We start from the raw sequence: 13256 nt of genomic DNA on the forward strand, positions 1-13256 counted from the left end.
TGTGAACTGAAGGGTTGAAATCGACCAGTGACGTTTTTATTTTTATATTTACCTTATTTGGAGTCATACAACATTAAAGGTGTCCAGACGACATCGGCTTATAAGACACAAAAATGAACAGTAGACAGAAATCCACAAATATATCAAACAAAGACTGTCCTCTTGCATTGCAGCCAAGCTTTTAACAAAAACTGAGCCAAATAAAATGGCTTATACTTGGAACGAATAACTTGCTGCTTTCCAACGCAGTATAAAAGAAGTAACGAAGCAGGAACACGGGCAGTGTGTCACGGCAAAGCTGGAAGCCACGACCGCATTGAGTGTTAACGCTACCTGTGGCCTTTGTGTTGACAGCAAAGGTCACTGTCTCAGAAGCTTGCGCTAATGTGCAACTCATGTAATTATCTAAACGTGCAATGCCTCAACAGCTGTGTGCATTACAAACATGGCAATGTCCAGCTTGGGTGAGTTCTTTCTGAAAGTCACAGGTGAATAAATGCTTGTGCTACTGTAATTCCTCTGATGCGCCAATTCTGCGGAAAGGCAGTGTGAGAGGGGCCGTTACCTGAGCTGTCTCCTCCTCCTGTTGTCTCTTCTCCTCCTCCGTCTCCACCAGACGCTGCTTGTTGCTGAGCAACTCTTTGTTCAAAACATCGGCCTTGTCTTCTGCCTGAATGCACATAAACACACAAACGTACAACCCTTACTACACAACAGATGTGCAGCTTATTCCGTCACATTGCACAGCCACCTTTGCTTAGCCAGAAAGGCGGGATCTAGTATTTAAATAGTACTGAGTTAACTGGTCGTATTAGTATAGGCCTATACATTCATATTATACTGTCCAACACAGGCGATTCAAAATATGATCAGCTTTGGAAGTTTGTTGTGAAAGATTGGATTTTAGAATTTCAATTACCTGGTCAAGATCATTCCTTAGGGCAATCTTACTGGTGACCAGTTCGTGGGCCAAGTCGTCATTCTCTTGTTCTAGCCGCATACTGGCCTCTTGAAGACGGCGGTTCTCCCTCTATAAGCAACAACACGTACACACGTACCGATGACAGATATAAAGGGCCGCGTGAGATAATTAAAACATGCATGTCTCATTAACTACAGTATAAGGTCTTTCTATGAGAAAACGGCTTCTGATAAAAAATATTACGTTTTAGTGTTTGTTTAGATGCACTTTCACAATACTCAAAACAAAATCTCAAATGCACAAATAACTAAAGGACCCAAAAATCTTCAGTCTCAATTCATTTTACTCAATTTCTTGCGTATCCCAAAAAGCAAAATTCAAAAGACCCCCCCCCCCCCAAAATAAACAAACTAAATAAATAAAACCTGGGCAACAGCATCGTGTTAGCGTGGCCATTGTAGCCCTTCACTGGCATCTCATGACTGCCTTAAACAGCCTCTCACATGACAACGTTGACTTAATAATAAGACTGTTGTCGTTGTCAGCAAAAGTCATGTGACAGAGATAACTTTTATACAACAACAAAAACCTCTTTTGCCTCGAGCTGAGAACTTAGGTCCTAACATGCAGACGCTGACGTACGTATAAATAGTGAGTTTGAATGAAGTGAATTCCTTGGAATCAGGATACATTTATCTAATGAGACCATCAGGTCCTGGAAGGAACAGAGGTAGTTTGGATGTCACTCTTGCGAGCCAATTTGTTGCTTCCTGTCAGCAAGCAAGTCTAATTAAGGCAATTACAGTGAGATCCTGTCGGTAGATTCTACTGTTGCAGTTGCCCGCACATCATGTTTTTATCTCTTCAAATACAGTCGGATGAATTCCTTTGACTTTGGACACTTTCATTGGAGAAATTAACACACGAGCTTCATATCACATGTTAATATCCTCACAAAGGTATGCAATAGTTTGCAATATTGTCTTACAATCAATTCTTTGAAAGAGAGCAAAAAGATATTACCAGGACCTGCAATCCCGAGTCTTGCTATCAAGGCTGCAGCACACAAACTAAACTAACCCATGATCCTGATAGGAGTTTCCCCTCTCGCTCCAACAATTTCCAGCCTCCCTCTCTCTCTTCCAGCTTTGGTTACTCTTATAAACCAAGATAAGCAATGGTAAAGACTAAGTACAATTGCATGAAAGAAGAAAAATAAAAATAAAATGGAGAAAGACTAAACCACAGAAAAATGGTGAGCTGGTATGTCCCCAACAAAGACTTCCGTCTTGGTCTCAAACAGCCTCTCTATTGGCAGAAGAGGAAACTACTTATTTCAACATCTTATCAAAAGTAAACAGTAAACTTCCTTCTTTCCAAAAGCAGCTATTTGACAATTCTCACTCGTTTCATAATACTTGGTGCAAGAGAATTTGTAGGTTTTTGTTTTCATTATGACATTTGATCCATAAGCAAGCACATTCTACTTGAACAAAAAAATAATAGCGCCATGAGAGAATACCTTACTTTTTGCAATGAAATGAATTTAACAGGTGCTTAAAATGATTGCTTTGGAGAAAACAAAAATATAAAACTGTCCAATAAAACTCAACAAATGAGAAAATGTGGAACACAGAAGCAGCAGCTTCATTATCTGAATGTTCAAATAACATTTGAAAGTGCAGAAGAGCTTTGACAGTACCAGGAATAGATATGATACATGTTTAACAGTGATAAAAGTCACATTTTAAGCCTGAATAAGTCCAACTGAAAAGCAGGACTTGAGAAAGCTACACTCACAGAATTGTAATCTTAGTAACGACACCAATTATAATTTTGAAAAATACACTTGAAAAGGGAAATTAAGGAAGTTTGTAACAAACAACGATGTTTAAACAATGTTCCAGTACCAGAGGCAACAATATTATTTAACTTATCCACCATGCAAGATGACTGCTGATGAAGAAATACAGGATACGCAGAACCCAAAGTTGTATGTGTGTTTGTACCTGGTATCGGTCAATGGGGTCTTCTTGTTGTAGCTGGCTCTCTTTCAGCGTCTGATATTCTTTCTCAAACTTCTTGAGCTTCTTTGTTGGAACCTAAAAAAACAAATGCACTATTCATGCATACACACATCCAGTCTCAGCGGCTTGTGATACAAAACAGGGCTTATTTAACTTGGAACCATCCCCGTACAACATCAACTCCGTCCTCAAAAAGGCCCAGCAGAGGATGTACTTCCTGCGGCTTCTGAGAAAGCACGGCCTGCCACGGGAGCTGCTGGGGCAGTTCTACACAGCGGTCATCGAATCAGTCCTGTGTTCTTCCATCACAGTCTGGTTTGGTGCTGCTACAAAAAAGGACAAACTCCGACTGCAACGGACAATCAAAACTGCTGAAAGGATTGTCGGTACCCCCCTAACCGCCCTTGAGGACTTGCACGCTGCCAGAACTAAGACAAGAGCGTGCAAAATCCTCTAGGACCCTCCGCATCCCGGTCACCAGCTCTTCCAGCTCCTTCCCTCAGGTAGGCGCTACCGATCAATGCAAACTAGAACTAGCAGACATTCCAACATCTTCTTCCCTCTTGCGATCAACTTCTTAAACACCTAACCTAAATTCCATTACAACATGTTGGCAATTTTTTTACTTGAGTTCATTGTCACATTTCTGTGGGGCCAATTATATATTACTCGTGCACTCACTGTAGTAGTAGAGCCACGCTGCGCTATTTGCATATCTGTTGTTGACCAATACTGCCCACTCATGCCAGAGTAGCATCTGCCCCATTTGCACACTGACTGAGGAGTATCTGCAACATTTGCACAACCAACATTATCTCGCTACTCGTCACTTTAAACTGCATACATTCCTTGAAGTCTCGGCGCCCTTTGCACAGTGGTCATTACGCCAGACTATTGCAATATTAGTCATTCAAACTGCTCTAAGTGCTAGAGGACTTTGCATCTTTTGCACAATTGTCAAAAAAAAAAAGGTACCAGCATTACCAGATAACTATTAACCCCTTATTGCTCAGTGACTGTTTTTGGTCAATGTCTTTATGTCTCAAAAGAGTTCTCTGTCAATTGACTGTCTGTTGTTGTACTAGAGCGGCTCCAACTACCGGAGACAAATTCCTTGTATGTTTTTTTGGACATACTTGGCAAATAAAGATGATTCTGATTCTGAAGCCAACTGTGAAATATTTTTTAGTCAAAAGGGAATTCTATATTTATTTATTTATTTATATACAACTATACCAGTGGGTCAATATTTGATCGATGAGGAATGCTATGCATTGTTAGAATAGCCACAATGTTAGTTTGTGTTCCTTACATCACACAACTTAGATCCAAAACGATGTCATTTGTAGAAGGGGTAAAAAAATAAATCATCCTACTGCAAAGGTGTAAATGAAAGTGGCAAAATATTAGAAACACCTCTCAATGTGATGCAGTGCAGTTCCACAAAAATAAACATTGTTAAATTAGTATCTCTTTGGCCCTGTCAATCAAAACTGAGCATTATTATGATTATCATCTCCGCTCAGTTGAGTTTACTAGACTCTTTCTTCAGTAATAGAAGCAATAAACAGCATAGTAATATAATCTTCAGTCTTTCACCACAATTACAAGAATCAACAGTGTCACTGCTTGCTGCCTATAAAAACAAATATAATATTTTGAACGAACTGTCACCCTTTAAAGTGATCGTTGCTTCTGACATCATTGTGGTATTGTGGGTTTTGCTGCACAGTTCCTAGTCTTCACTTTTGCAAGATCAATTCTTTCAAATGTTACAAGCGGAAACCATTCAAGATAATCTCAGAACAGAGTATGCACATAATAATAAAGTTAGATACAATTTGATATATTTTATTTTGCTTTATATGGGAACAGTCTACAATCAATTTCTTCATATATTATTGTGTACCTGTCTCGATATGTGATGTTAGGATTTGAAACTTTTTGATCCATTTTTTTGTTAGAAAATACAAGCCACTACAATCGCTTGTACGTATCAAAGTAGACAAATCAAGGACACACCTTTAAACTGAGAACTTCATATTTAGAAGAAAACGTTCCCCACTGTTGAGCTAAATTAGGTTTATTATTATGACCTACATTGCAAACAACATATAAATGAATTTGGCTATGAGTGAATTCTAAAGGCTGATCACTCCTGAAATGATACAATCTAATAACTGGCTTTACTTCCAAGTTTGTCAAAGAAAATGCAAGTGGTACATGAACTGCGCTGTTTCAACTAAATCAGCTGAAAAAAAAAAAGACCTGCCGAAAGACTCACTGATATTGAGCTGTTTTTGTGTGGGTCTGCTTCAAGCGGGCTGTAATTTGAGCTCCCCGGTGTGGAAACAACATCTCCATAGTGCCAACTGTTACTTTTGGGGATTCTGGTCATGCGTTCTCTTTGTGATGCCAAGGTGTGTCTTGTTTGTGTGATCAAGTCAAACACCTGACTCACTGAGGGTTGCAGTTAAATATCTCTGCAAACTAAAACCACAATAATAATAATAAGATGAGCTCTTTGTTATTGAATCGTGTTTAAATGTGCATGTGGACCGAATGTTGTGACCAATCAGTATACTGTATATTTTGGGTTTCATCATTCAACAGGGTAGTTATGGCAAGGGCGGATATGCTGCTCTCCTTATTACACTCCAGTTTACTCTCCAAATAATTCTATTGCTATTTGGGGGGGGGAAAAAAATGGAAAAAACAAAAACAAAAATATGAGACCAAATATATAATATTTGGTCTCAGAAGGTTAAGGGCTATGAATCAACAAAAACCGAGGTCACATATATAGTATCACTTGAACATATTGCAATGGTTCAGTGTTTAGCACAATACCTCATAAAACTATAGTTCTATTATCTGACCCTTCAAAAAGAGTCTAGCTTCTAACCAACTTAGATGTTTTTTTGCAAACTCTGCATGTTGCACCCAAAGATCACAATTGCTGACAATGATAACTATTGGAGCCAAATTCTATGCCTAATTATTCAAAATGCCTTGAACTGTGTACTGACCCATTATCCACTGGGAGGACCTATTAAGGTAAATGAACATGACATTGTAATCTATGCAACACACATTTTCCTCACAGATAAAAGAGAATGTGTGCCTATTCTGCTGTTATCTCTATGGGAAGAAAAGGCAGCTTGGTGTACGCAGGTCGACCAAAAATATTAACATATGAAACCAAAGAGGACAAATTAACAATGTGTTACCTTGCATGTTGATAAGCTTTGAATGCCACTAATGCATGTTAGAAAAAAAATAATAACAGGCCTCTTGAGGTCCTAAAAATACGATATATTCAGGAAATGTTCCCTGGCAATAAAAGTTTATTTTGGCAAATTGTGTAATCTGACCGCAGACTGAAGAGCTGTATGAATGCACCTCATCCCTTTCCTGGGATCAATCAACTCTTACTACTACACCAAGTGAACCGCATCACAGAGCTATCGGGGCGAAAAAAAGGCGGCAGAATATACTTCTATTTCAATGAAAAATGTTGTGCCGACCGACGTCTTGGCGCTCAACACACACTGCAGCCCGAACTTGGAGTCGCTGTTTTTGAACTGTAAGCTATACAACTCGGCACGCGAGTTCGCCTCTTTCAAGGGTGTCAACAATCCTCCCCAGGCTTACACGAACACCGCATGGCTAACGCTCGCTGAACAAGTAAACGAACTTGAAAAAAAGCACCCCTCATTATACTCGGGGATTTTAAAAAAGCTAAAATCAACTACAAACTCCCTAAATACAAGCAGCCCATCGAGTGTCCTACCAGGGAAAACAACATTCTAGACCACTGCTATACCACGCTAAATGACGCAACCGTGCCATCCCCTGTGCAGCTCTGGGCTCGTCTGAGCACTGCTTAATTCACTTAATAATTCACTCATTCATACAGCCACAAACTTAAATGTGCGAAGTCTATGGTGAAAACAGTGAGTAAGTGGACCAATGATGCAAAGATAGAACTCCAAGGCTGTTTACACTGCACAGACTGGAATGTCTTTGAAACTTCAACTGGCAGCCTGGATGAATATACAGTGGCACATCCGATGATCAGTTTCTGTGTGTGTTCAAATAAAGACGTTTTGCACGTTCAAAAATAACAAGCTGTGGTTCACTGCTAAACTTCAGCAACTTGCCAGGCTAAAAAGGTCGCCTATCGAAGTGGGGACAGAGCCCTGTACAATCACGCTAGAAATAAGATGATAAAAGAAATTAACAAAGGCAAATTATGCAGAAAAGCTAGAAAAACAGTTTACTGCCAACGACTCTAAGTCAGTCTGGCGCTAACCAACTACAGGTGACCATACCCCCAAAGTGGAGAACAAAAGAGTACTAGGTGACTACTTGATCACCTTCTACTGCAGATTCGAAAAGGACACTAACACAGCACCATACCACCAACCACCATCACACCTCAGCCTTCTGCATTGGCCATTCATGAATAGGATGTGAGCGGCGAGCCCAGACCTTGTGTCCCCATCCTGCCTCAAAGTCTGCGCGGGCCAGTTTGCTCCAGTCTTCACAAAGATCTCCAATAGATCTCTGGAACTGTGTGAAGTACCATCCTGTTTCAAACGCTCCACCGTCATCCCAATCACCAAGAAACCTGCAATCTCGGTCTGAATGTCTACAGGCCTGTCCCCCTGACATCTGCAAAGCTTTTGAGGATAATATAAATATGAGTAGGGTTGGGCATCAAGAATCGAGAACCGGTTGGAACAGGGACTAATGTTACGGTTCTCCAGGAATCGTTCAAATTTATAAATTTCGGTTCCCAGTTTCGATGCCTACAGTCCGCCGACCCTGAAGTGGCGAAAACTAACAAAGAAGAATGCACACTAAGACGTGCTTGTGACCAACGGCGGCGGCGAACAAAAGTGTGTCTTAACTTTGTTAAAATTAATGACCCGTCGCCTCAGTGCATTCCAAGATTAGATTGTGCAAAGGAGGCTTTCACAACGCAGGTCTTCAGTGAAGTCAACTCTCAGTCAATTGGGTGAGTGAAACAATAAAATACATCTATGCCCACATTGAGGTAACAAGTCACAAACGGTTGGTTGCACTTTTGCTCTGATGGTTTTTAGCCTTTATCAATGTAAGAACCGATGACAGAAAAAAAAAAAAAAAGCTTAACATTGAGCTAAAACTTCACTGTAGCAATATTACGTCACAATGAATTGGGAGAAAATTCACAAATGTCATCTCACAGTATCACAAACACTAACCTTGTGCCTCATTGGTGGGTAGGGAAAGGAATCAACGTTTTATAGAATTTGGTTCCATTCATTAAAAAAAAACCTACATAAAATTCACCGGTGTCGTTTGAAGTTACTTTTCATGCCAAAATGCTGAGTTCCGGTGCATACCCTTCGGAATAAAAGGCAACAAGCTCAAAACAGGAAGTCAAGTTAAAACATATAAACCATTTGATGTGATAAAACAGTCCCGAATAACAATTTTAACAATGATATATTTAACTTTTAGCTGAAACGTTAATTAGGCAGGATAAAGACTGAACACTAAGTCTACTCGCTCTTTACGCATTTCCACTGGCAAAAACAATTGCAACTAGCTACTATGAGGTATGATTTACGGCAGTGGTTCTCAACTGTTGTTAACCTGGGACCTGCATTTTCTATTGTTGCAAAGTCATGACCCACTTTCATAGAAGGTAAAAATAATGAAGACTTTTTGGGGGGTTTAAAAATAGCCTCTGATAACATATTCACATTATATTCTACTTTTAAATGTCGTTTCCAATAAGTTTGCTGTACTGCCAAAGGCATATTGCTTGCCATGAGATCCGCCAGCTAAAGACTGAGCTGCACTGTATATGTTTACAGAGTAGACTTGTGGCTAAACCACAAGGAAGTCTAATTTCTTGTCACTTTCCTACGCTGTTCCGTGTGGAAACTTTGTACGCCTCTGTACTGTGACAAAAAAAATCAGAATAGGAATAATACAGTCAGTGTAAAATTCTTTACTAGCTGTCTGCGACCCACCCAAAATTGGTCCACAACTGACTTTGGGTATTAACCCACCAGCTTAGAATCACTGATTTACAGTGCCTGGTCAGCTGGAGTTCCAAACACGCTGAGCCGATACCAAATGTGTGAGCAGATTTGGAATCATGGTGTCACACTGTAAGAAGTGAGGATAGATTGCTAGAAATTACACCAATGAACATACAGGTTAATGTTAGCTTACTCTGTTGCAGGGTGTTTTCTTGCTGCCTTGTTTCATTTCCATGGCCAAGAGCCACATGCAAAGAATTAAAGGGCGATTATTATTTTCCTTCATTGTTGTTGTTCGGGATTCTTTTTCTGACTGATGCAGTACAGTATGTTTTTCATGGTTTCTCATGACTACTGGAGCGGCACTACTTTGAAGTGGGAAACAGACCGCCAAAAAGCGAAGGAAGTAGCGCCAAGTACAGCAGTGCAGTGAAAAAGGAGCAATAAAGAGAACCATTTGATAACTTTTTGAGTAAGAAACTGCAGCACCTACAGTATGTGTGAACACAGTAAAGCCTGCATTGAAGGATTGTGCTATCCATGCTAAAGCATCACATTTATGAAGATTTCACCCTAAAACCAGAAATAATTAAATAAAAAATACATCCATGTACTGTCTATGCAATCTCCTAATTTACAGAACCGCTTAAAGAAACACTACAAAGCATGAACATGAAAATGAAAATACACCCACTTTAAATGAAAAAAAAATCATGACGCTCAGTTTTGATGGACACTGTCATAAAGGTATTCATTGCACATGTACGCCATTGTGATGGTGTAGAACTGCACTGCATACGAAGACCTATATGAACAAAGTTCACACAATAATATTAGAGTAATAGAAATCAGTTATACCTTTTTCAAAACCAAGTATTATCATATATCATTGTACTGGAGCTCCTAAATGTGCGGGTGGGTTTTCAATGCATTTGAATTCCAGATTGAGACAGCTTTTTTTCCTTAAATTGCTATACAAATCCTCATTTGGTCATATTTCAGTTGCAAAGCTTACTTTCCTTGTATTGTTTACTATCAAGCCACATTCAAAATGCTCGGAATTCAGCTTTAGACTGCTTAAGCAACAAATATGGCCACTACGGACACTCTGCTCAAAGCAGCCATTCTCATACTACAAATTATTTATTGAGTATAACTCTGACTCAGGAAATGTAATTAACGATGTGGTGCTGCAGGAGATGGTACTGAGTCTACTTTTGAGATTTCATGACCTGGATCCTTCCAAATGAAAATGGAGTTGATCCCAAAACCTAGGTCGAGATCACATGCTGTAGCTCTAGTGCCCTACTGGGTATTATTTTGCTAAATGTGTGTGGCGGCACGGTGGACAACTGGTTAGAGCGTCTGCCTCACAGTTCTAAGGACCGGGGTTCAATCCCCGGCTCCGCCTGTGTGGAGTTTGCATGTTCTCCCCGTGCCTGCGTGGGTTTTCTCCGGGCACTCCGGTTTCCTTCCACATCCCAAAAATATGCATGGTAGGTTAACTGACAACTCTAAATTGCCCGTAGGTGTGAATGTGAGTGCGAATGGTTGTTTGTTTATATGTGCCCTGCGATTGGCTGGCAACTAGTTCAGGGTGTACCCCCCCCTCCTGCCCGAAGATAGCTGGGATAGGCTCCAGCACTCCCGCGACCCTTGTGAGGATAAGCGACTCAGAAAATGGATGGAAATGTGTGTGTTAGTGTGTGTACATGCGTGCACGCCCTTGCGTGTGTGTGTGTGTGTGTGTGTGTGTGTGCGCGCGTGGTGATGAGGCCTCGGCCCCATGGCAGTCCAGAAGTGTTTGAATATTGAAATAAGGACAAAAGCAAGCGGACACCCCAGGAAAATCTAGGCCATGGAATTCAATTAGCCATGTGAGGCAAACAAACCAGCTCTCACGTACACACACAAGGTCTCTATTGATTCCAAATTCATATGTAATGAATTGTAACTGAAAAAAAACCTCACTCTGGAACAACACTGACTGACAAAGCTTTGCCACCGCAAACATCCAACACACTATCAGTAGGAAAACAACACACACTTACACATGAACATGAGTCTGTAACAGTAATCATGTAGAAGCTTCCACCTCATCAAATGTGTCAAATCAAAGGCTTAAAGAATAAAACAACACGTTAACAACAAACTATGATGATAAAATATAAGAAGCAGTTGAACAACTGTTTCCTTTTGGTTCTAAAATTCTCATAGATAGTGGAAATTAAATCCCAGCACACTTAAAAATGCATAAACCTTCATTTAACCAGTAGAGAACAGACATACCACAGGCCGTGGTGCTCTGACAGGTCTGGAGTGGGCAATCAAACGGGCCAGGGTGTCCTCTTCACCCGGCCGTTCAACTACATGAGCATCGTACGCCACCACAATGGACACCTCCTGCATCATCTTGGCTCCTGCTCGCTCGTAACCAGCCACAAGGAGGAAGCGGAAGAGATAAATGAAAATGAGGAAGAAAGCGTCAAAGAATAGAGAGGAGTGCAGCTGACAGCTCTTGCTTCTCTCTGATAGCAGAGGAGACGACTGGCTGCTTTCAAGAGTCTCTCAGGAGTTGAGCCCCGCCCACTGAGCGGAGGGTGGCGGGGAAGTGAGTGAACAGTACAACACACCTGTTTGTTTCCCACCCCCCTTGCAACACTAGCAGTGCACGACAAGGATGATGATGACTTGGCTTTTTCTTCTTTTCCGCTGACTTGAGTCCTCATCATTTCCTCCCCATTTTTAGACAGAACTAGAGCTTTGTTCACACCTATGCTAGAGGCACATAAAAGGAAGTTGTCAAGCGCAATGAAATTATTGCTATATGATGCCAAAACAACCAAAGAACAAAGGAGCTCCTCCCACTTTACAGATACACACTAATGACTGAATTCCACTGTTTATTTTGCTCCACAAACTACTGAAGCTGTACAATGTACATGTGCAAAATAAAGTACTATATCTTTAAAGAAAGTAATTTCTAATTGAATTAGTCTTAGCCTACCAAGCCGGTGAAATCTGTATCCCATGTCATTTTGTATGGGTGTTGCAGCGAATTAACTGCTTTGAACAATGAACTTAAAATGCGAAGGAATGCACAAATGTATTTTTGTACATATTAGAATAAACTATTACTCAAGGCATACTTCCAAACCTCAATGTTCCTTCAATTCAAATAAACTTGATATATATTCTTTGAATGTGCACAAATTGGAACGCACGTAGACAGCAATGTTGAGTAAAGGCAAGATCAAAGAGTCGAAAGCTGAGCACATGACTTTTGAATACATAAGTCATCACACTAGCTTCAGTCCAAAGGATGCCTAAAATGCTGAGAAATTCAAATACTTCCCATAATCCTCAAAAAGATAAGCCACCCGACTACCAGTGCTGATCAAGCCAAGGTGGCAAGGAATGCTTTCGCTATTTTAAGCCGCTTACACAGTTCAGCTTATCCGCTTTATACGTTGACAGAGAAAAACATGTAAAAAAGGAGGGGGACTGAAGAGAGAATCATGGATCCCAGATTTTTCTGTCAATTTTTCCCCCCCCCTCTCTGATTAGCTGCAGACACAATTATGTTTATGTCAAAATGGATCGGTGGGCCAGCTACAGTATTTGAAATTATGGCGCTGTTATGTCATCTGTGTTGTGACAGATGTGGCATGTGAATTCACTGTTCTTGTAGCCGATTTTTGACTAGATGGCTATATCCACTTGAATATCTTCAGTCAAGGTGAACATTTTTGGGGAAGGTGGGAATCTTTTGTGGTTATTTCCTTTGTGAACCCATTATTGTTTTATATACAGTATCTAAAATTAGCTGTTTTGTCTCATTTACTGGGTTACAATTTTACATCAAAGTTACATTCAGATTTATATTCAGCTTTGGTGTCTAGGAGAAACTCAAGTCAGTATGTTTCGCTTTATATGAGTTCACAATTTAGCCTTTTAACAGTGCAGGCAAATGCTTCTCACTGGCTAAAACGGCCTCATGGTTAGGAATTAGAGCAAAACCTATTGCTTGAACATGTGCTTGACAGTATGCAAATTTAGTTGTATCATTTTTTTCATCCCACAGTAGCGCAAATATTTACCTTTAAAATACTGGGTCAATCAAACCATTTTTACTGAAATGTGTATATGTTTGGCGAGATGATATGGATTGACTTAGCATTCAGAAGCAAAAATACTGTAATTGTGTTGTGGAAGAGGAAGACTCAATTTTCTCTAATTTGTTCTTATCCATCTCCTCTCTTCCCA

The 13256-nt window shown here is 40.3% G+C and overlaps 1 protein-coding gene across 5 annotated transcripts in view; it reads right to left on the minus strand.

Annotated features, from left to right (window-relative positions):
- Positions 1 to 13256, minus strand: part of rabgap1l (RAB GTPase activating protein 1-like) — a 110023-nt gene that overhangs the window by 4347 nt on the left and 92420 nt on the right. For 4 of the 5 annotated variants that reach the window (XR_009769002.1, XM_061682938.1, XM_061682937.1 and 1 more), the window contains 3 exons: positions 2932 to 3024; positions 920 to 1030; positions 566 to 670 (listed from right to left, as the gene is read on the minus strand). Coding sequence is in view for 4 of the 5 variants with exons in the window: in XM_061682938.1 (XP_061538922.1) it covers positions 566 to 670; positions 920 to 1030; positions 2932 to 3024 (309 nt within the window). In the remaining variant the exon portion in view is untranslated. Of the gene's footprint in view, positions 1 to 565; positions 671 to 919; positions 1031 to 2931; positions 3025 to 11279; positions 11589 to 13256 lie in introns of those variants that run through there. The other variant, XM_061682940.1, reaches the window with a different exon arrangement.

This window comes from Phycodurus eques, chromosome 8 (genome assembly GCF_024500275.1).
Source record: "Phycodurus eques isolate BA_2022a chromosome 8, UOR_Pequ_1.1, whole genome shotgun sequence".
Taxonomy (NCBI): Eukaryota; Metazoa; Chordata; class Actinopteri; order Syngnathiformes; family Syngnathidae; genus Phycodurus; species Phycodurus eques.